A 22105-nucleotide genomic window follows, 5' to 3' on the forward strand; every position below is an offset into this window, starting at 1 on the left:
CCGGAGGAGAGAGAAATGGAGAGTGGAGGCATTATGTATTTTAAAAGAGGATTCACGGTGCTTAAAGTGAACTGGGGCTTTAAATAATGTGTATGTACTCTAGCTGAAACTTAAAACACCACCAGCCTAAGCTGTGTGAAGGAAGGAACACAGTTGTATTAGAGAATGGTCACGTAAACACATGGGGACAGAATGGAACCAAGGGACAGAGATACCTGCAGGGATAGCATGAAAGCCAGGGGCAGACATCTGGGAGGGGCAGCGTGGAAGCAAGGGACACAGACACCTGCGGGGAGAGCATGGAAGGCCCAGCAGCAACCCCCTCCCCCATCCCCGTCCCACCCACCTGTCTCTTTTGCTGCTGGTCACTCTGGAGCTGCTTCAGGTACCAGTCGCTGTTTTGAGTCTGCAGGCCTCGAAGGCCCAGAGCCGGTGACTGTAGAGCCTTGAGCAGGGTCAGCGCACAGCCCTGCTCCAACGCCAGGTTGATGTTGGCCAGAGCAGAGAATGCTGAGGGGAAAGGCAAAGAAAGGCTTAAGACCAATCTGACCACAACACAACAGCCTAGAGAATCTTCCCTTCCCCTAAACAATCGCAGCTCCAAACTGAGGAAACAGCCCAGTCCTAGGGTGGCTCAGAAGCTTAGATTCTAGTCAGAGGCAGATGGATCTTTGTGAGTTTGAGGCTAGCCTGGTCTGCACAGTGAGTTCTGGGACAGTCAGGACTGTTATGCAGAGAAACCCTGTCTCAAAAAAAAAAAAAGAAAGAAAGAAAGAAAGAAAGAAAGAAAGAAAGAAAGAAAGAAAGAAAGAGAAAGAAAGAGAAAAGAAACCACAGCTACTAGAATTCATAATTTCTACATCTTTTACAGTTCATTTCTTTTTAGAAAACAAAAAATACAGTGTTATTGCCATCCCACTCAGAGATAAATATCTGACTTGTTAATGTAGCAAAAATAAATCAAGAAAATACTAAAAATTAAAACAATTGGGACATAGCAATACTTAACTTTGAGGGATTAGTTAAAAAGAAAAAGAGAGAAGCAAATCACAAGCTCTCTCAGAAAGTCAGCCAGCAGCCCAAGACAACACACACACACACACACTCAAAGATAAGAGACAGGCTGAGTGAGAAGTTGCTTTAGATTTGTGATCTCACATGGGTTCCTAGGAAACTGTATCTATATCTGCAATTCAGTTACCTGATACCTGAGCTAGGGTGGTAACTTCTTTTAAAGTGAACCAAAAAAAACTTAATTGAGAATATAACACGAACATAAACAAAAGCTAATACATACGATTGTTTCTAACAGTCACTTATAATAGCTTCTTTAGAACTGGCTAGATGCTCAGCAGGTGAAAGCAGAGGCCTGAGCTCAACCCCTGGAAGCCACGTGAAGGTGGGGGTGAGGGCCACGTGAGGCCCTCAATGAAGCAGGGTGCAGATAATCTCAGCACAACGTGGCCGAAGGTCTTTTTGGTGACCTTGTTATTCCTTTAGCCCAACAAAAATCCCTCACAATCATGGAGCTTTTACAGCAGTGGAGGGACAGGAAAGGAGTAAAACTATGTTGTTAATAGCCAGGCTTTCTCTAACTATGCACTGCACAGTCTCGGTGCAGCCATGGACAGAAGCCTCCAGTCAGGGAGGTTTTCCTACACGGAAACTCACCACTTAAACATGCAGTATACTTACCACTTAAATACACCACATAGATAATATACATTATATTACACATATTATATAGTATATTATAGTATACATAGTGTATATATTATATATTATTCTATTATACTTCATGTAAACTTACATTTAAATATACACAAGTAGCATCTGATTACAAAGCATCTTTTAAACTTTACCACTTTGCAATCAGATGCTACTTAGTGTATATTTAAGTACATTATATGGTACGATTAACAAAGGGATGCTACTATTAATATTTCCTAAGTCTGAATGCCACACAATGCCCAGTCACACCTGACACACCAGTGGAGGGGGCGGGCCTGGGGCAGCCAATTGGCAGAACCAGTACTTAGCATGCAAAGGCCCTGGAGTCTAAACTCAGCATAGAAAAGAAAAAGGAGAGGCCAAAACAAGGAAAAGAGACAAGAGAGCAGTCCCAGGTCCGTAACAATTTAGAAGCAGAATCTTTCTAAGCCATGAAATGAACTGAATGCAGCTGGGTCCCTAGAGAGGGCCGTATTCACAAAACAGCATATAGGGAACCGACCAGGTTAGTGTGCTCATTGTCTGGATGTTACAACGACCCAGTGCAGGTTCTTCCGCAGAAGAGAAACAAAATGACATGGCAGTCCAGAGAAACTCCTCTCAAAAGTGTGTACCACACTTTCACAGAAATCAATATAAAAAGAGAATCTCGTTTTTAATGAAATACACATTTTGAAGGAAATGAGAAAATGTAGAGGCTATTTCTAAACAACAGGACCTGTCATTTATTGTTTATGTAGCTCTCCATTCTTTTTATTTTTTAATTTTTAGTTGCATTTTTTTATTTAGTGGGGGGGAGGGCCATGCACCATTGAGCACTTGTGGCAGACAACCTGCTGGAGCTGCTTCCTCCTTCCACCACGTCGGTCTAAAGCAGGGTCATCAGACTTGGCAGCAAATGTCTTTACCTGCTGAGCCATCCTGTCAGTCCCAATTACTCTTTTTATGAAATTTTACTTTTACATTTCTGTATTTGTGTGTGTGTGCCGTGGTATGAGCGTGGAGGTCTGAGGACAGCCAGTGGGACTCAGTTCTCTCCTTCCACCATGTGAGAGTCCCAGGGATCAAGCTCAGATCATCAGGCTTGGCAGCAAGCACCATTTACCTGCTGAGCCATCTTGCTGGCCCTCAAAAAAGAAAGGGAAGTTTAAGTTTGTAACAGGGTAAGAGAATGAAACTGTAGTCCAAAAGACTGCCCCAGAAGCAACTGCAGATGCACGAACAGAGACCTGCCAGAGGACAAGAGCAGGAACACACAGCCTCTACGAAGCACGCCCTAACTGAGGCTGCTCTGGGCTCCCCCTGAGGTCTCTAGAGCAGAGCCGGACTTACTGTTGACTTTGTTCACATTTCCTTGAATTTCAGCTTGTGTGAGCAGCTCCTCATAAACGTCCCTTTCTCTGTCAGAGTTTTCTGTCTGAGGATGAGAAAAAGGGGCAGCGATCAGCCAGGTCTCTGAAGAGCCCGGAGAAGGATGTGTGCACTTCTCCAGAGCCAGGACAAAACCAAGAGCCTAACGCCTGAGTTCAGATCTTCTGTACATGACAACAGTTACATGACTATACCTAAAAACACGAGACCCAGGTCTAGCTGATACCCCCAGCAAGGGTTCCTCCAGAACTGAGCCAGGAAGGAAGCACTGGGAGACTGCCCTGACTACTGAGGACAGTGGGCTGAGCCAGCATCCTTGCCTGAGAGCAGATGGCTTCTGCAGGCAATGGGCTTGGAGCCTCTTCCTGGTGACACAGGCAGAGGCATAGCTTCATCGCCTGCCTGCAAACCTATTCAGGGTCTACTTGGGGGCTTCAAGTCCCTGCTCTATAAAAAAAGAGACATAAAATATATACACAGACCTTCAATTTGACATGTGAATACCTCTCAAAGAACCAAGACATATCAATCACTGACTTGAAAGGCGAAATAAGCATGTATGAAGTCTTTTGTTCACTCATTATTGTTGTATGTGGATATGCTGGAGGGGTAGGCATAGCGTGTATATGCGGCAAACATCAGCTCTGTGGAGCCGGCTCTCTCCTTCCACCTTTAACATGGGTTCTGGTGATTGAACTTGGAGTCCTCAGGCTTCTGTGGCTTACTTGCTGAGCAGCTCACAGAACCTTGTTTGTTTGTTTGTTTGTTTGTTTGTTTTGAGAAAGAGTCTCACTATGAATCCCTGGCCAGCCCGGAACTCACTTTGCAGACCTGGCTGGGCTCAAACTCACATAGCTCCACCTGCCTCTGCCCGAGCGCTGGGATCAATGGCATGCACTGTGGCTGTTTTGTTTTGAGGCAGGGTCTCATCTGTGGTTCAAGCTGGTCTACAACTACTAACAGAATTGTTCAACTAACTTCCACATACTTTTAACAATAGTAAATATACATTTCACCCCAGAGAACCTAATGGAGAAGGGCCATACTCATATTTGGAGATCATCTTTCAAAAGAAAACTATTCAAACTGATTTGAAATGGCCACTCACAAGTGCGAAATGGGAGGGGAAAGTGCAATACCAGAAGACTTTGTACTAAGCAATTACATTTATGGGAAATTCTAGGAAAGATAAGACATAGTGATAAGAAAAACAGACTGTAAGCCAGCCGGGCATGGTGGCGCACAACTTTAATCCCAGCACTGGGGTGGGGGGAAGCAGAGGCAGGTGGGTCTCTGAGTTTGAGGCCAGCTTGGCCTACAGTATGAGGACAGTCATGGCTACATAGAAAAACCCTGTCTCAAAAAGAAAACCAGACAGGTAGCTGCCTGGAGCTGGGAAGGAAAGTGGAGACGCCATAGGGGCAGCAGGAACTCTTGGCAGGGACGTTGAATAAGCACCTGCACATCTATCAGAACTCAACCTTGCTCTCAACATGGGCAAACTGTACTAAACAAAAGCTACATCTCAATAAAGTGGCGTTTAGAATGCAGATTTCCAAACACGGGAGAATATAAGCTAACTAGGAAGACGCTGCATTTTTACCCTGTTTTTGGCGTTTGTCATCTTGTCCTGCTTGGCCTGGTGAAGAACATCCTGGTAAGTGGAAGCCAGGGGTTCTTCAAGATTGACAAGCATGGCATTGGGGTTTTTCAGAGCTGTAAACGTGTCGGCTGGAACCCTCCGGTCAATGGCTTCATTAATGGCAATGACAGCAGCATGTACTAAAAAACAAACAAAATCACAGCTCAGCGCATTGAGATTATAGATGGTGATGGTGGACACTCCACAGACCAAACAATATTGCAACCAGCCGTCACTGAGAAAGACTCGTGTCCCAGAGAAAACTAACAAGCAGGGCTGGAGGAGCAGCCTGGCCTCCCACCTGCCATCTCTTCCCCATGCACGGAGCGGCAGTTCCACCTAGAATCCACTGGAATTTGCACTCATGCTGAATACTCATAAAATAACCTGGCCAAGAGTATTTGCTCTAAAAAGATGCTCACCCTTAATTATGTAGTAAAGACCAGAAGGAAAAGATCCCAAAAGGCACTGAGATGAGGACTCCCTATCTAATGTCTTTAACAAAAATTGATAATCTATTTCCGAACAAGCACAGCATAGACTAGAGCAGGGTCTACAGAGCAAAGCTGCTCATGCCCGAGCCCCCGGACAGCTTTAGCCACAGTGAGCAAAGCCCGTTCGTTCTGTTTCGACCCAGAAAAGCTCCCTTACGTGCAGCTTCGTCCACCGAGAGCTCGTTGGCCAGGATGCCCCCGATCTTGCTGAAGGCGGGCATCTGGATCCCATACTTCTCCAGTTCACTCTTCATGTTGTTGATTTCCTCTTCTGCAGAAAAGAATGAAGACCCAGTCAACAAGCTACACTCCTTCTCAGAACTCAGAGGGTCAGATGCTTCAACTCCAAGACGGGATACAGTGGCCTCTGCCTCTGACTCATGGAAGATTAAGAAAATACTGGATGGAAGCACTTAGTATAACACCTGTTAGATGACGTCATCAATACATATCAGCTCACTACTCTTGTCAATAGCATCAAACGTAACTATGAGACAAGACCGAGTAGACATAGCTTTTCGAGGTAGGGTTTCTCTGTGTAGCCCTGGCTGTCCTGAAACTCGCTCTGTGGACCAAGCCGGCCTCAAATTCAGGGGTCTGCCTGCCTCTGAGTGCGGAGATTAAAGGCGTGTGTGCCACTGGCGATGCAGTGTTAAAAGCTACTACTGACAGCACTGCCTACAGTGATCTATAGGTGAGTGGGAGCTGCAAAGGGAACTTAATGCTTAAGTCACAATCCGCTATCTCAGTCTTCATAATCCAAACCACTAGCTGCTGCTCCATTTCCTTTCTAAGGCAGAAAGCCAAATGATAAAGAAAACAACTAACTTTGACCTTTTCCTGAGTCTAGTGAATGAGCTTCCTGGAAGGAAAAATATTATAGATAAGAGCTTTCCTACCAAGTTTAAACTCCAAGGCTGACAAAATAGTCACCAATTGAGACTGCTTACTCTTAACCAGTGTTACCAGTGCCCACTTCCTTCCCAAGCCTCCATCGCTTTAAACACCAAGTGCTGGGATCAAAGGTGCGTCACACCGTGTTCGGCCACAAAGGGATATGCGAATAGGACTTTTTAAGAAATCGCTCCTGAAAATCATTTTTTTAAAAAATTAGTATAAGGTTGCATGTGACGGCGCAGACCTGTGCCACGCAGGAGGCAGGAGCAGAATTGTCACAGGTTCCAGGCCAGCCAGGATTACAAAGTGAGACCCTACGTCAAAAAAAGCACACTACTCTGCATTAGTGTGCTGCTGGTCTGTCTGCAGGAACAACACCGGTGCTAGGTGTGGTGGTGCATGCGTGCATTTAACCCCAGCACTTGGGAAGCAAAGGCAGGCAGATCTCCGGGAGCTTGAAGCCACCTTGAGCTACGCAGCAAGTTCTGGATTAGTCAGGAACCCAAACTGAGACCCTATAAAGGGGAGAGGTGGCTCTAACGATGTCTTGAGCTTAACTGCTTACTTAAAATTCAAAATATCATTTTAAGAAGTTTCTAGCTAGTGGGGCTGTGAGAGGCACGGAGAAGAGGCGGGTCGAGTGGGAGACTAAAGATGCTGCTCTCTGAAAGGACTAAGGTTGTTCTGACAGAGCCTTTACTTCTCACAGCCACCGGAGAAAACCTGGCCTCACCTACTTTGGGGGCTCCAGCCTTGTAATACAATCTCTGTGTATGTGCCCTCTATTAGTCTCTCATCAGAGGCCAAACCAACAAGGCTGTCTGACTCTCGATTCCCAGTCTCCAGAACTCTTCTCCATATGGCATTTTGTTATACTTACAACACACAGGAAGCATGTGCCAAAAGAGCTTAAACGTTAAAATAACTAAGTTGTCATTTCTGAGGTGCCTCACCCTCCACTCTCGCCCCTTGGTTTTCCCCAGCAGGCACCGGCTGGCAGGGAGACTTCACTTTGTAAGGCTTTTTTCACAACATGGAAGCATTTAATGGTAGCTCCACAGCCTACGATTTTATGCTTTATATGTTACCATTCTCAGATAATTGATACTCACATACAAAAATATGTATAAGAAAACTAAATTTGCCAGTCATCTCCATCATAAATCAAGGAGCAGAGTGTGCGATTCCCAGGCTCACGTTCACCCTACCACACTAAAGGGCAGTCTGCTTCCATTGTCTTCCTCGAGGGAGTGCTTTCTAAAGGCCTTCCCCTTTAAGACAGGTATTGTTGAACTTTCCAGGCAATTACCGCATGAGTCAGCTGTTTGCTGTAGGGCTCCTTACCTGTGAAGTCAACCTTTCCATACAGGTCTTGAATCTGAGGAGCCAGGCCCAGTTTGAACAGGTACAAACTAGAAGACAACAACGTGCAAGAGAGTGAGGCCTGGCAGTGCAGCAGCTGCTCTCAGAGGAGAGGGTGTGAGAGCCTCCCCTGCAGAGACAGTGTCCCCCTCGGAGGCGTACTGAGTAGTACAACGTAATGAAAGATTCCCCTTAGACTCAAATTCAGGTCCCAGTTGTGGCACAGAGTTAATGCGTCATTAGATGTCGGTACCCCTGATATTCTGTCACTGGGGAGGTCTTGTCACTTGTGTTCCTAAGTTTCATTTTAAACAAGTCTCAGGAAAATGATTCAGACAGCAAATCTTTCTTCAATGGAATTCCTATTTCTGACACAGAAGCTAAATCCAGGTTAATTAAAAGTTTAAAATAAAGAATGTGTTATTCATCTTCCTTCTTCAGAGAATAAAAAGACTTTAGGGTGGTGCACACCTTTAATCCCAGCACTCTGGAGGCAGAGACCGGTGGAGCTCTGTGAGTTGGAGACCAGCTTGGTCTACAGAGTGAGCTCCAGGATAGCCAGGGATACATAGAGAAAGAAACCCTGTCCTGAAAAACAAAACAAAACCAAAGCAAAAAAGAGACTCTAGAGTCTAAGCTCCAGGAGGGATAGGACAGCAAAGCTTACCAGTGAATCCTGAGATAAATGTCGGTAAGCCTGAGGCGTCAGGTTGACTACCAGGCTCAAACAGATCAAAATCAACAAATTAGAAGCGATCAGGGGGGCATTTTACAGACACTGACAGCAGCAGCACATAGGGGAAAAAATAAAAACTCGGAAGGATTTGGTGCTTTGGCCCGGAGGGTGGTTTGACACTTGCCCTCAAACATGCCGACGGGAGTTCGATCCCCAGGACCCACATGGTGGAAGAGCTGACTGACTCCTAGAACTTGCCTCTGCCCCAGACATGTGTGCCATTGTACACACACAGAATAAGAAGTTTTTAAATTATTTAAAAAGGTGCAACAGGGTAATCCACAGTTCTGTACATAACCCATAAACCCTGGTATCTTCAGAAAAGAACCACACTCCGTAGATAAATAATCTAGATAATCTCAATTAATTCTACCAGGTTTGCCAAAAAATTGAGCTCAAAATAACCTAAACTCAATTTTCACAACATGTAGGATTTTTATTTTTCTTATTCTAAGGTGAGGAAATATGGCCCTATTTAACACCAAAATCAGTGGAGTTTTGTTTCAATTTGTTTTTGAGGGTAGAGGGCAAGGTATTACTGTGCAGTCCTAGCTCCTGAAACTCACTATGTAGCTACAAACAACTTAGAACACCTGATCTTTCTAATTCCAAATATAAAATATTAGGGGAAAAGGAAAAAAAAACATTCAAACACAAGAGAATGAAATGTTAGTTACAACCAAGGTGCAGTAACTATCTCTGGAATAATGCCAGGTAAAACCCTTGGTAAAGGGGGAGGCGGGGAGAGCACCTCTCAGGGAGAGAGCACTTTCATAGCATAGGTAAGGTGTGGGTCAGACCCCTGGCACGACACCTCAGAGTCAGAGGGTGCTTCTGGGAGACAGCTGGTAGAAAGGAAGAGTATGCTCCTCAATAGTGAGGGGGATCTGCCCTGGGAGCTGCTGTTGAGGCAGCCCCTTCCTACACACTATCAAGTGTTGCCAACACTTGATAGGAAAAATACCAAATGGGAGGAAAGAAACTATAAATCCTGAGCCAGAACACGCTGCTCTGCGTGAGCTTTCTAAGCATAGACTGATATGCATGAGAAACAGAGAACAATAGTAGACTTCCTGCCTTTATCCTGACCCCATCATTAGGAAGGCACAGTTAATTGTCCATCGGCATGTCAAAGAACAGAGGGCTTGGGACCCAGGCTACATCAGAGGATACAGAAGGAGCAGGGAGGGATTCTGCCAGCTTCGCCTCCCTGCCTGCCAAGTTCAGATGCCTATTGTAGGCATGGCCCTCACCAGGTTATCAACACACACAGACCTCAGCCACTGTAGGTATGGCCCTTACCAGGTTATCAACACACACAGACCTCAGCACGCTAAGCCAATCACAGTGCTGAGAATTAATCAGGTTTGGTTCACACACACTCATTTGAATTTGTTCCGCTCTTAACACAGGAGATGCACAAGCTGGCTATTCACTCTTCTGCAAACTCACAAGGATGCTGGTGTTACCAAGAATCCAACCTAAGTTGCATCAAAAACCCCAAGACGGGGCAGCTGGGTGGCGGAATGTGTGCTCACCATGTGTGAGGACCTAGACTCAGCTGGAGAGAACAGGCCTTTTATAGATTCATGCCATAAGTACACTTTCATTCATAAAATCAACACTGATAAGCACACATACTAGAGGCTATATAGCAAGAGGAACCCAAACAAACAAATCTTCATGTCCACTTCCTGCCTAACCTTCTCCTTTAGTTCTGATCAAGTATTATACTACCATTCCCAGCTACCAGTGGTAAATCCTCATCTCCCCTGACCCTCCCTTCAGACACAGGACTGTTTCCTGCTATTCAGTACCCTGATCTGAAAAAGTGGGAACCTGAAATTAGGCCATTTTCCATGGAATACTTTATTTCCTATCGCATTTGTGGGGGTGGAACGAACAGCTTACCAATGGCAAGAGCCTAAATGACCAAGTAAAGGACACCACGCCCTGATTAAGATGCAGAGTTCAGAGAGACATTAGGTCAATAGTGAAAGATTATACCATGTTTTTGCAACAATAATATATTATGGGGATAAACAAATTCCTTCTCTCTGCTCCCTAGAGAAACACAGGTGTTTCTGTAAGGATAATAGCCTTGTGTTCCACTCAAAAACCCTGAAACTGATGGAAAACCTCTTTCACTCTTAGACCTCGGACAAAAAGACACACTTGACTGAGAAGTTATCCTAAATGACCTATTTCACCAAGAAGTCGGGGTTACCTGAGAGCATGGATACAGTAGATACATCTCGGCATGTTCTTCCGATCATAGATATCTGTGGTTTCTGGGTAAAAAATCTAGGGAGAAATAAAAGAAGGAGACTGAGTGAATTGGTTGGAAGAATCTGGAAAAGAACAAAGACCTTTACTAAGACAGACAAGACCTCAGCAAGAGATCTTCAGGAGAATAGCAAGAATATTTGTGTTTGTGAGAGAGGGAGGAAGGAGTATAAAGCTTTCTGAAATGCAGACTATATTCTAGAAAGTACTAGAAAACAAGGTAGCTATGTAGGATGGAGTCAGATGATTGCAATCGTGTTCAAAGACTGACTTGGCGAGTGGGACACAGAGAGGTACCCTAGCTTTGGAGCAAAAGTGAGAGCGCTGTAGAGATGCTACAGGAGACAGGACCCAGGCTGTGCTGACGAATGAGGAGAGAGAGGGAAGCTGGAGAAGCAGGCTGGGAAGATGTGATGACAGACGGATAGAAGAGGCATCCCGGATAAACGAGGAAAGATTGGGGAAGGATAGGAGGAAGAGTCCAGGGTATCACTACATTTCTGAGGCTAAGTCAGAAGAATCCTCAAGATGTGCCTGGACACAGAGAGAACTGAAGGGACAACTTGGTGAGACTTGCAAATAAAAACTAATGAAGCTGAGGATATAGCGAAAGGGTCGAGCATTTGCCTAGTATGCATGAAGGCCTGGGGTCAGTCCCTGGTGTCACCACCAAAAAAAAAAAAATCCCTAGCAACAGCAAACATAAACACACTTTCAATACCATTGAAAGGAGGTTATACTGCCACGGACCACGGATGCCAGCGCTATACGAAAGGCAGGAAGTCACAGGTGCAGCATTTTGTACTAGCATGCACTTTACATCGTAGAAAACGGGAACAGAAGGTATAGGCGCACAGAAAGGCCAAGTAACCATAGCAACCTGGTGCAATGCATTTCCTGATATTTGTGGGAGCGACATCTCTCAAACATACCCTGACAAAGAGGGCGCTTCAGCCCTCTGCTCTGTGGAAGCGAGGGCTAAAGCTGGTCTCTTGCAAAGACTCAGATCTGGAAGTGAGTCTGCTCAACGGATCCATGTGCGCCGAGGAGCTTAGCGCCGTGATTACCACGTGACTTAGTCACTATGACACCCTACAGCTACTTCTGCTCTTATTCTTTCTTCAATTACAGGAACCTGGGCTCCACGGGGAAGTATGAAAAAAATAAAAACTACCCCCTAGTCCCTTACCAACGTTTCATTTCAGAGCACACCTACTTTATTTTTGCACAAAAACAGTAATCTCCCCTTTGCTGAGAACAGGCTTTAATAACCAAAGAGAATACCAAAGCCACGACTGTGGAAGTCCACGGCGAACCACAGAGCAGGCAAAAGAAGACGACCTGCTAAGAGCATCCTAAAGGAAACTCCTGGACAGAGCACTCAGGTGCACACTTCCACACGAGAACCACAGCCACCACACACACCTTGTTCCATCCCCTCAACAACGAAAACTGCGCATTCACATTCCCTGCAGATGTGAATGCTCAGAGGCTGGCAGGTGACATCTCTACAACATTGTGAAGAAGTAGAAACCTCTGCTGTATGGGCTGGAGAGATGGCTCAGAGGTTAAGAGGTCCTGAGTTCAATTCCCAGCAACCACATGACGGCCCACAGCCATCTATAATGAGATCTGCTGCCTTCTTATGGCATGTGCATATATAATAAATAAATAAAATAATTTAAAAAAACCTCTGCTGTACACTTTAAAATGGCGACTGTTCTATAGCAAGCATTGGCACAGAGCCACACTGACATGCACTGGGCGGGATAAAGGCTCGGCCTGGAAGACAATGCCTGCTAGCCCAGCACTCAGAAGGCATGGGCAGGAGGGTCTTGAAGGCCAAGCTGGGCTACAGGAAACTCTTATCCAAAGAATCAAGCTGGTAGACTGCTGGCCTAGCATGTGCGACACTCAGCAAAAGTACAAAAACCAAAGCACACAGAACCTACAACTGATGTCATCAAAATAAATACCGCTGGGGAAAATGTACCATTTGTGTGTAAGAAGGACATACAAGAAAAGAAATATAAAAGAAAAAGAATACAATTATTTTCCTAAGTCAAACTGAAAGGAACCTTTATCACTAAGGAGAAGAAAAAACTTAGCCAGCATGTTGTTATGTCCCAATTATCCCAGAACTCTGGAAGCTGAGGCAGGATTGTGAGTTCAAAGCCAGCCTGGGCTACAGCTTGAGCCTGAGTCACTACTTCACAAACAGTGAAGAAAGGTGCAAAGAAGGGAGAAAGTGAAGGAAGGATGGAGGGACAGATGACTGGTTGGTGTGGAGAGCCAATTACAAGCTGAAAGTAAATGCATTAATACCACGATGATATGAACACCAGGGACGTTACCTTGGGCAATCCAATCTCATCCATGGCGTTCAGCCACTGGATCACATTGTCCGTATGTCTGAAGTGTAGGCCAGTAGCCTGGAAGAAACACCAGAGTATTAGGTACTGTGGCAAACACCACATAAACTCTTCTTGTGACTCCCCGTGAGACTCCACAACGTCCCCTCCCGGGGGCATTACACTCACACACCAGTATCCGAAAGTACACTCTCCTGCCTCGCATTTACAAACTGCCCGGAGAACCTTGCGCACCCAGGACTCAGTTCTCGGGCTTGGCCAGCTCCTGGGGTCAGTGGACAAGTCATTCACCCTGCAGCCTGAGCTACTCCATCCAATACAGCTACTATGTGTATCAGCTGTGGGTCTGTATGATGAGACAGTGAACACACAACCACTCGGGTCAGTGCGGTGTCTAAACAGACAGTCTCCAAAATGACGGCTAGTATGCAGGATATCGATGAAGGTTTCCAGAAAATACTTAGAAATAATCCCCTGCAAATGCACACCTGCTTATTTTTAAACAGTGCTGGGCATCAGACGCAGGGCCTCACAGATGCTAATCATGAGCTCTACCCTTGAGTTACAGCCCCAACCCCTATGTCTGTTAGTTTGGGTCAAGATCCCTTTACAAAGGAAGAAAGGGATATACATTTTTTGTTTGTTTTGTTTTCTGAGACAGAGTTTCTCTGTGTAGCCCTAGATGTCCTGGAACTCTTTTTGTGACCAGGCTGGCCTCAGACTCAGAGCTCCGCCTGCCTCTGCCTCCCGAGTGCTGGGATCAAAGGCGCGCACCATCACGCCCAGCCACAAAGGGATATGCGAATAGGGTTTTTTAAGAAATTGCTCCTGCAAATCATTTTTTAAAAACTAATATAAGGTTTCACGTGACAGCGCACACCTGTGCCACTCAGGAGGCAGGAGAAGAATTGTCCCAGGTTCCAGGCCAGCCAGGATTACAAAGTGAGACCCTGTGTCAAACAAAACAAAACCAAACAAGCAAACCCCTACTGTGCATCCATGTGCTGCTGGTCTGTCAACATGAACCGCGCCGGTGCTGGACGTGCAGGCACGTGCGTGTGGTTAACCCTAGCACTTGGGAAGGAGAGGCAGGCAGACTTCGGTGAGCTTGAGGCTGGCTTGAGCTACACAGGGACACAAGCCAGGGACACAAAAAGACCCTACAAAGGGGAGAGGTGGCTCTAAAGATGTCTTTAGCTTAACTGTTTACTTAAAATTCAAAATATTAAAACTTTTGTTTTTGAGACGTTTCTAGGTAGGTATGGTGATGTTTGCCTTTAATTCCACACTTAGAAAACATAGGTAGGCAGGTTGGATCTATGAGATCAAGACTAGCCTGGTTTGCATGGTGACTTCCAAGCCAACCAGACATTAAGACCTTGTCTTACACATCAAGACCGTGTCTTAAGAAGAAGAAGAAGGTGAAGCTGTTTCTGTTTAGGATCTCATGGTTTATATCTAGAATATCCTCCACTATCCCAAGTTACAGAGTTGGTCCCCAGCTAACAGTGCAAAGAGGTGGCTATAACGTGAGGTGCGAACCCCATCCATGATTAATCCACTGATTGAGTTCACAGCTCGTTGGCCGAGTGGGGTGGGGGAGGGTCACTGGTGATACATCTCTAAGTCTGTCTCCTCCTCTTTCCCCTTCTCTTCTCCCCTGCCCTTCTCCTTTCAGTCTCGGTCTCCTACTCCCTGACTTCTCAGCCTGCATGAGGTGAATCTCCTCGTGAGCCTTGCTCCACTCCCTCCTATGATGGCTACCAGGGCCCAGAACGACTGGAGCAAAGGACCAGACTGTGCCCTATAGGCTGGAGTAAAATCTTTCTCGTTTCAGATAATTCATACAGATAGTGGCTTTGGCTGAGAATCTATATCCCCTTGTCTTGAATTTCAGTATAAAACATAGAAACCATTTTCACAGCCTGTGGTTGAGTTCATATGGTTTTGGGCCCAGCCCTGAAAGTCAACCCCTTACACTCACTCTGGCTATGCGGTCCTCCACTGCCTCATGGACAGGAATTCGAGGGCAAGCTCCTGTGAGGGGCTCTGGAGATGGGAGTCTGGTCCTCCCAGAATTCCCACTGCCCTTTCCACGGCCTCAGACACAGGAATCGGTCCATTCATTTACCTGTGCTTTCGGGAAGTCTCTTTCCCATTGGATCTCCAACTCCAGTACTGAAGTAAGAATTTTCCCAAAGTCGCTATAGTTACGCGTCAGTGCCTAGGTCTAGTGAGACTATCGGTGGTAATTCCCCTGCTTACTTCCTCTACTTTCTAAGAATTAAAAAAAAAAATCCAGGGTTGAGAAATTCTAGAAAATTAGACCTGTCAGAAGCATGCAACAGAAATGCACAGCTAGTCATGTGACCAGCTGTGCCCACCTCTGCACTACTCCCTGTCACCCTGGGCTCGTTCAGAACAGACACAGAACAAGTGTGCCAACCCCTCTCAAGCACACAAAATAATCTAAGCACCAAGCAAGGCACCCACCTTGTATCTGGTCTGCTCTCGATCATAGATTTTTTTCAGGGACACCACTTTGGGAGAGAAGAAGTTCCCCAGTTTGGCAAGGTAGACTCCATTCCTAAGCCCCTCCTCCAGCTCCGTCGTGGGTGGCAGGTCCTCCCCTAGGCATGCTTCCATCCACCTGCACAAGAAATAACGAGGGTCAGAAGCTTTTTATGGATTTTCATTTCTATCCTCCTAAACCAAATGCAACAACACTCTTCAACACATTCCACACAGCCACACTGCCCAGCTCAGACACGTTAACTGCAACCTTAAATGCCGAGGTCAAATGCCACCTTGGCCACCAGGGTGAGGCTGCTCCAGGAACCTCCAACTCTACCTCTTAAACTCTTGTTACCCCATTTTCAATTGAAGCCACTGTCCTAGTCACTGTCACTTTTCAGGACGGTGACTTGCTAGGCACACTAAGGTTGCACTAAGGTTGCTTTCCAAACACTCAATTGGCTAAAATCCCAAAAGGAGGAAATGCCAAAGGAAAAAGCGAATAACAAGCTTCTTCCCTTCCCTTTTTTATTTGTTTTTGTTTTATTTTTTTCAAAGACAAGGTTTCTCTGTGTGGCTTTGGCTGCTGTCCTGGAACTCACCAGAACTCAGAGATCTACCTGCCTCTGCTTCCAGAGTGCTGGGATTAAAGGCGAAGTGCTGGGATTAAAAGCATGCCCCACCACTGCCAGGCTGGAATAATGAGTCTTTAAGTACCCACAGAAGTTCACATTAAGAGCCAAAGAGAGGGGGGGGGTGTAGCTCAGAGGCACAGTACTTACAAAGCAGGCTCTAAGTCCTAAGTTCAATGCCCAGTATCTCCTCAACACTAAAATGATAGGGGCTGGAGGGCCTGGGTTCCAATCCCAACACCCACATGGCAGCTCACAACCATCTGTAACTCCAGTCCCAGGGATCCAAAACCCTATCTGAACTCCATGGACACCAGGCAAATACATGGCACACATACATACATGTAGACAAGCACTCATACATATAAAATAAACCTCATACACCCACACACACATTAAATACAAGTTTTCCTAATCTTCTTAAGAACAGGAAAGATAACCATTCTCCTTTTCCCCTCAGATACTACAAACCAGCCACTCCGTTTCATTTCCAAGTCTACTCTCTTTTAGTAAACCTCGCACTGACCGACACACAGTAGGCAATACGGGATGGCTACATGGATGAACCAGAGAACCTTCTGCTTGTCTACTGAACACAATGACAACAAGCTTTGCTTCTGACTTTCAAGTATTAGAATAAAAAAAAAAAGAGGCAAGTTTCCCAAAAGAATCGCCATGGAAACTAAACTGTCGACCAATCTGCCAGCCACAAAATTCAAACTAAACCTGTGCTGGACCCTAAAGATCAGGACAACAGTGTGGAAAAGAACGGCAGCTGCCGGGGTGGAGAGAGCTGTAGGCAAAGAACACACGGCACACTATCTTCTTCCTGGTGTTTTACTGCTGGGAAGGATGTGGACAGCCAGGCATGGTGGACAGCCAGGCACGATGGCACACGCTTTTGATCCCGGCACTTGGGAGGTAGAGGCAGGTGGATCTCTGTGAGTTCAGGGTCAGCCTGGTCAACACGCTGAGTTCCAGGACAGTCTAGGCTATGCAGAGAGACCCTGTACTAAAAACCAGCAGGGAAGGAAGGAAATGAGCGACTCTGACAAGCAGCTGCTAGCAACCCTAGCCGACCTTCTACCGTGGGTTCTCATGAACAGGGACAGCCTTACAACAGCTGAAACCAGAAACAGCACCGGAGACAAAAAACCATTTATTCTTTGCTCCGTATGATGTCGAGCCATCGGGCGAACTGTGGATAAAAGCATGGTGGCCTCGTCTGCCCGAGTCAGAGACGGTTCCCACAGGTGGATCTTCCTCCTCTCTGAGGTTACTGGACTAACAGAAAATAAAAGACCAGACTTAGGTGACCTTTTCTTTGCCTTCCCTGCTCCAACAGCTATAAAGCAGTCCTGATGAATGCTTACGCTGACAAGTTTCCTGTAGCGAGGGGGGTACCAGGCACAGCACCCACACCAGAGACAGCAAAGCCAGCTGTGATCTGGTGACAGGGTGAGCACAGGAAGAAATTAGGAAAGGAAGAAGGGGAAACGCAGCACTGCTTCCCACCACTGCACGCAGGCTCACCTTGAGCCTGCTATTCCTCGATGGCTTGTTTCCAAGAATAAAATCAATCAGATTTGGAGAAAGCAGGGCTCTGTGTGTCTTAGTTTGCTTTCTATTGTTGTGATAAAACATAACCAAATGCAACTTGGGAAGGAAAGGGCTTATTTCACCATCATTGAGAGAAGTCAGGGCAAGAACTCAGAACAGGAACCTAGGAGCAGGAACTGGGGCAGAGGCCACGGAGGACAGCTGCTTACTGGCTTGCTCTTCGTTGCCTACTTAGCCTATGTTCTTAAAGCACTAGGACCACCAGCCCCAGGATGGCACCACCCACAGTGAGCTGGGCCCTCCCACATCAATCACCAACCCAGAAGAAACACCACAGACTTGCCCACAGGCTAATAAGTAGGGGCATTTTCTCACTTGAGGGTCTCTTTTCCAAAACGACTATAGTTTGTATCAAATTGGCAATAAAACTAGTCAGACACTGTGTTACTCCAATTTTGAATATTAATTTTAAGTACAGTGCTTTGGTATTATGCTTGTTTGATTGACTGACTGACTAACAGAGTTTCTGCAAACCCCGGGCTCTAGACTGGCCTCAAATGCAGGATCTTCCTGTCTCTGCCTCCAGTGTGCTGGGGCTGCAGGTGTATATATATATAGATAGCACCACGCCTTGCTATGCTGTTATAACTTTTCTGTTAGTACTTTGGACTCTGATTTAAAAAATTAAAAGAAAAGGAAAAGAAAACAACAACAGTCCTCTATGGCTCACATGACATCTCTCCTGCCAATAAATTGGAGTCTTAAAAACTGAGAAGAACAAGTGTGTGCGCTTCTAGCGCAAGTGTGCGCTTCTAGCGCAAGTGTGTGCGCTTCTAGCGCAAGTGTGTGCGCTTCTAGCGCAAGTGTGTGCGCTTCTAGCGCAAGTGTGTGCGCTTCTAGCGCAAGTGTGTGTGTGCTTCTAGCGCAAGTGTGTGCGCTTCTAGCGCAAGTGTGTGCGCTTCTAGCGCAAGTGTGTGTGTGCTTCTAGCGCAAGTGTGTGTGCTTCTAGCGCAAGTGTGTGTGTGCTTCTAGCGCAAGTGTGTGTGTGCTTCTAGCGCAAGTGTGTGTGCTTCTAGCGCAAGTGTGTGTGTGCTTCTAGCGCAAGTGTGTGTGTGCTTCTAGCGCAAGTGTGTGTGCTTCTAGCGCAAGTGTGTGTGTGCTTCTAGCGCAAGTGTGTGCGCTTCTAGCGCAAGTGTGTGCGCTTCTAGCGCAAGTGTGTGTGTGCTTCTAGCGCAAGTGTGTGTGCTTCTAGCGCAAGTGTGTGTGCTTCTAGCGCAAGCGTGTGTGCTTCTAATCTAACACAGCCCCTTTGGGTTTCCTCTTGGGTTTTTCTGTTTTGTTTTATTGTGGGGTTTTGTTGTTGTTGTCTTGAGTTTTTTTGTTTGTTTGGTTGGTTAGTTGGTTTTTCTTCTTCAAGATACAGTTTCTCTGTGTAGCCCTTGCTGTAAAGAAACTCTTTCTGTAGGTCAGGCTGGCCTTGAACTCAGAGATCTGCCTGCCTATGCCCTAGAGTGCTAGGTTTAAAGGTGTGTGCCACTACTGCCTGGCTTTTGGTTTGGTTTTGAACACAGAAAAACATTAAAGAAAATCATTCAACATTTTTCAAAATTGCATGACTATTTTGCACGTTATTACATAGTTTCTGAAGGGGTTTTTTTGTTTTGTTTTGCTTTGTTCTTGTTTTTTGAGACAGGGTTTCTCTGTAGCTTTGGAGCCTGTCCTGGAACTCACACTGTAGACCAGATTGGCCTACAACTCAGAGATCTACCTGCCTCCACCTCTCAAGTGCTGTGATTAAAGGTGTGCACCACCATCGCCTGGCTTTTCTGAAGATTTTTAAGTTACATAAAGATTCCACCAAGGGCTTGGTCACCTTTATTGGCATTATGTCACTTATAAATGTTTCCAATCATTAATAATACTGCAGGAATAGCTCTGGACACAGTGTTGGAATTAATTCTTAGGAGGAGAGACCCTTGGACAGAACACATATTCGGGAAGTGCAAAATTCTGAGTTTAATCCCTGGCAAAATCAACAATAAAACAGAAATATATGTACATTATACACACAAATGTTTCAAACGACATTTTTAAACGTTGAAATGGGCAATGGTTTTTAAATTGTTTTATGTGTATGAGTGCATTGCCTGCATGCATGTATGGGCACCATGTGCGTGCCTGGTGTCCACAGAGGTCAGAAGAAGGCATGGGATTGCTTTTATTGGTTGATGAATAGAGCTGTTTCAGTCAATGGCTTAGAAGAGTAAAGCCAGGCAGGAAATCCAAACAGAGATAGAACGAGAGAGCAGGCAGATACGAGGAGACACCATGTAGCCACCGAGGAAGTAACATGACGCATGGATAAGCCACAGCCTTGTGGCAATACACAGATTAATAGAAATGGGTTAATTTAATAGTTGGGGCTAGGCAGTAAAAAGCCTAAGACATTGGCCAACAGTGTTACAATTAATATAGTTTCTGTTTGATATTTGGGTCTGGGAGGCAGGGAAATGAAAGCTCAGTCTCCTATTACATGGGATGGATTCCCAGGAACTTGAGTTATAGACGGTTGTGAGCCATCAGCCAGGGTCCTCTGCAAAAGTAGCAAGTGCCGTTCTCCAGTCCCCTTATATACACGAGTGCTTCTGGTTGCCCAAGAGGCTGCTCCAAGGTTGTGCCTTCATTGTACAATCACTCATTTACAATTTATGAGTGGCTTACCCAAGGTCACTGCTACTAAGTGGCAAAGGTGAGCTAGCTCTTAGATTGGAACTCTTCTCATGGTCCCATGTTGCTGTTGGGGTCACCCAAGACCCTAACAGAACTGGGCACCACAGGTATCTAATCAGGGTGAATTTCCAGAAATTCCATGCAAGAAAAAAAAAAAGGCTGGAATTCTTCTTGGCCTGTCTCCTTAATGCTGCTTAATTGAGTTTAGCTCAATAATAAATCCACCAAGGACTCTCAACTCAGACACAAAATCTCCTGTTAAATACATCATTTAGGGTTGGCAAGATGGCTGAGTGGGTAAAGGCACTTTGCCACCAAACCTGACAACCTGAGTTTGATCCCCAGGTCCCACACGGTGGAAGAGGCTCTGGAAAGCTGCCCTCCGACCTCCACACACACATTGTAGCACATGCACTCCTCCCCCAAATCGATAGATAGAGAGACAGATGTAATTTTTTAGCCTAAATACTTTAATTTATCTTTATTTAAAAGCATTTAAAAGTTAACATCTATGGCTAGAAATATAGCCCAGCAGTTGAGTGTAAATGGTAAATAAATGGAAAAAAAAATTAATCATTGCATAAAAGATAATTCACCAGTCAATAAAAAATTTTCCCCTGCCCCAATGATGCCTCAATCAATGTTCCCAAACCATCTCAGCCAAAGCATTAAGCAGGAGTCTGTCCCACAGCCACAGAGAAATCAAAACCATTCAAGGGAAACCATTTCATTTCTGAATACAGTAACCAGAAAGCGTTTGTGACACCAACACCAGTTTTCTGCAGGTCACTCAGGCTGCCTTCTTTAGCAAGATGACCAAAGAATGAGGGCATCGTGTGACCAGCACTGTCCCTGAACACAGAGAGATAGCAGGCTGCCTGACCAATCCCCTTCTCTAGGTGGTCAGTTTGAGACAGAGGAGCATTGTGTAGCCGAGGAGGGCCTCAAACCTATGGTCCTCTTCAGTGGTCCTGCCCCAGCTGCCTCCGTGCTATGGTCAAGTGACAGTCTACAGAGCACTCTGAACATCTTCATTTGCTGACAGGGGAGCAGCAAAGCCTTCCAAACAGTGTTGTTGCTAAGACTCCAGGAAGATTGCGAGTGCAGTCTAGCACAGAGCTTGGCTGATGATTAAAGATATCTGTGCCTTTTCCTCCTCTGAGTCACACATTCGCCACTTGATACTTCCGTTACGAACAACGACTCCAGTTCCTTCAAGTGTTCTCGTAAAAAGAATAATAATAGCATGTACCCATAGAAAGTTCTGGATGGCGAAACAGTATACATAAATGCTAAGAATACCACCTGGCGCAGAGAAGCCACTCAAAATGCCACCTGGCGTTAAGAGGAGTGTGGCACCTGCTCCTCGTGCCCCTCAATCTTTCTCCCTCATCTCTGCCATCCTCCAGATGGACACTACCATCCTGACCTAGCATCACAAGGAGGTGGACCTCTGAACACATCTGTGTGAGGGAGTTTCTCAACTGGGCTAACTCAAGTGAGAAGACCGACCCTAAGTGTGAGCAGCACCATTTCATGGCTGCGTCCCTGGCCGACTAAAAAGAGAAGGCCGGCTGAGTGTCAGCACTCCTGGCTCTGCTAACTGAGAATGCATGCTATGTCACCTCATGCTCTCGGCATGACGACTTCCCGCCACGATGGACCGCACCCTCAAACTGTAAACGAACAGACACTTCCTTCTAGGCATGGTGGCACACATCTGTAATGCCGGGACTCAGGAGCCAGAAGCAGGTGAAACTCTGTGAGTTTGAGGCCAG

General features: G+C 45.9%; 1 protein-coding gene across 1 annotated transcript in view; it reads right to left on the reverse strand.

The window, feature by feature from the left end:
- Nucleotides 1–22105, reverse strand: part of Iqgap1 (IQ motif containing GTPase activating protein 1) — a 92543-nt gene that overhangs the window by 39216 nt on the left and 31222 nt on the right. The window contains exons 3-10 of the mRNA XM_075953246.1: nt 15385–15541; nt 12874–12951; nt 10461–10537; nt 7480–7547; nt 5396–5509; nt 4706–4884; nt 3064–3148; nt 347–510 (exon numbers count right to left, since the gene is read on the reverse strand). Coding sequence (XP_075809361.1) covers nt 347–510; nt 3064–3148; nt 4706–4884; nt 5396–5509; nt 7480–7547; nt 10461–10537; nt 12874–12951; nt 15385–15541 — 922 coding nt within the window. The remainder of the gene's footprint in view (nt 1–346; nt 511–3063; nt 3149–4705; nt 4885–5395; nt 5510–7479; nt 7548–10460; nt 10538–12873; nt 12952–15384; nt 15542–22105) is intronic.

This window comes from Microtus pennsylvanicus, chromosome 18 (assembly GCF_037038515.1).
Source record: "Microtus pennsylvanicus isolate mMicPen1 chromosome 18, mMicPen1.hap1, whole genome shotgun sequence".
Classification (NCBI taxonomy): Eukaryota; Metazoa; Chordata; class Mammalia; order Rodentia; family Cricetidae; genus Microtus; species Microtus pennsylvanicus.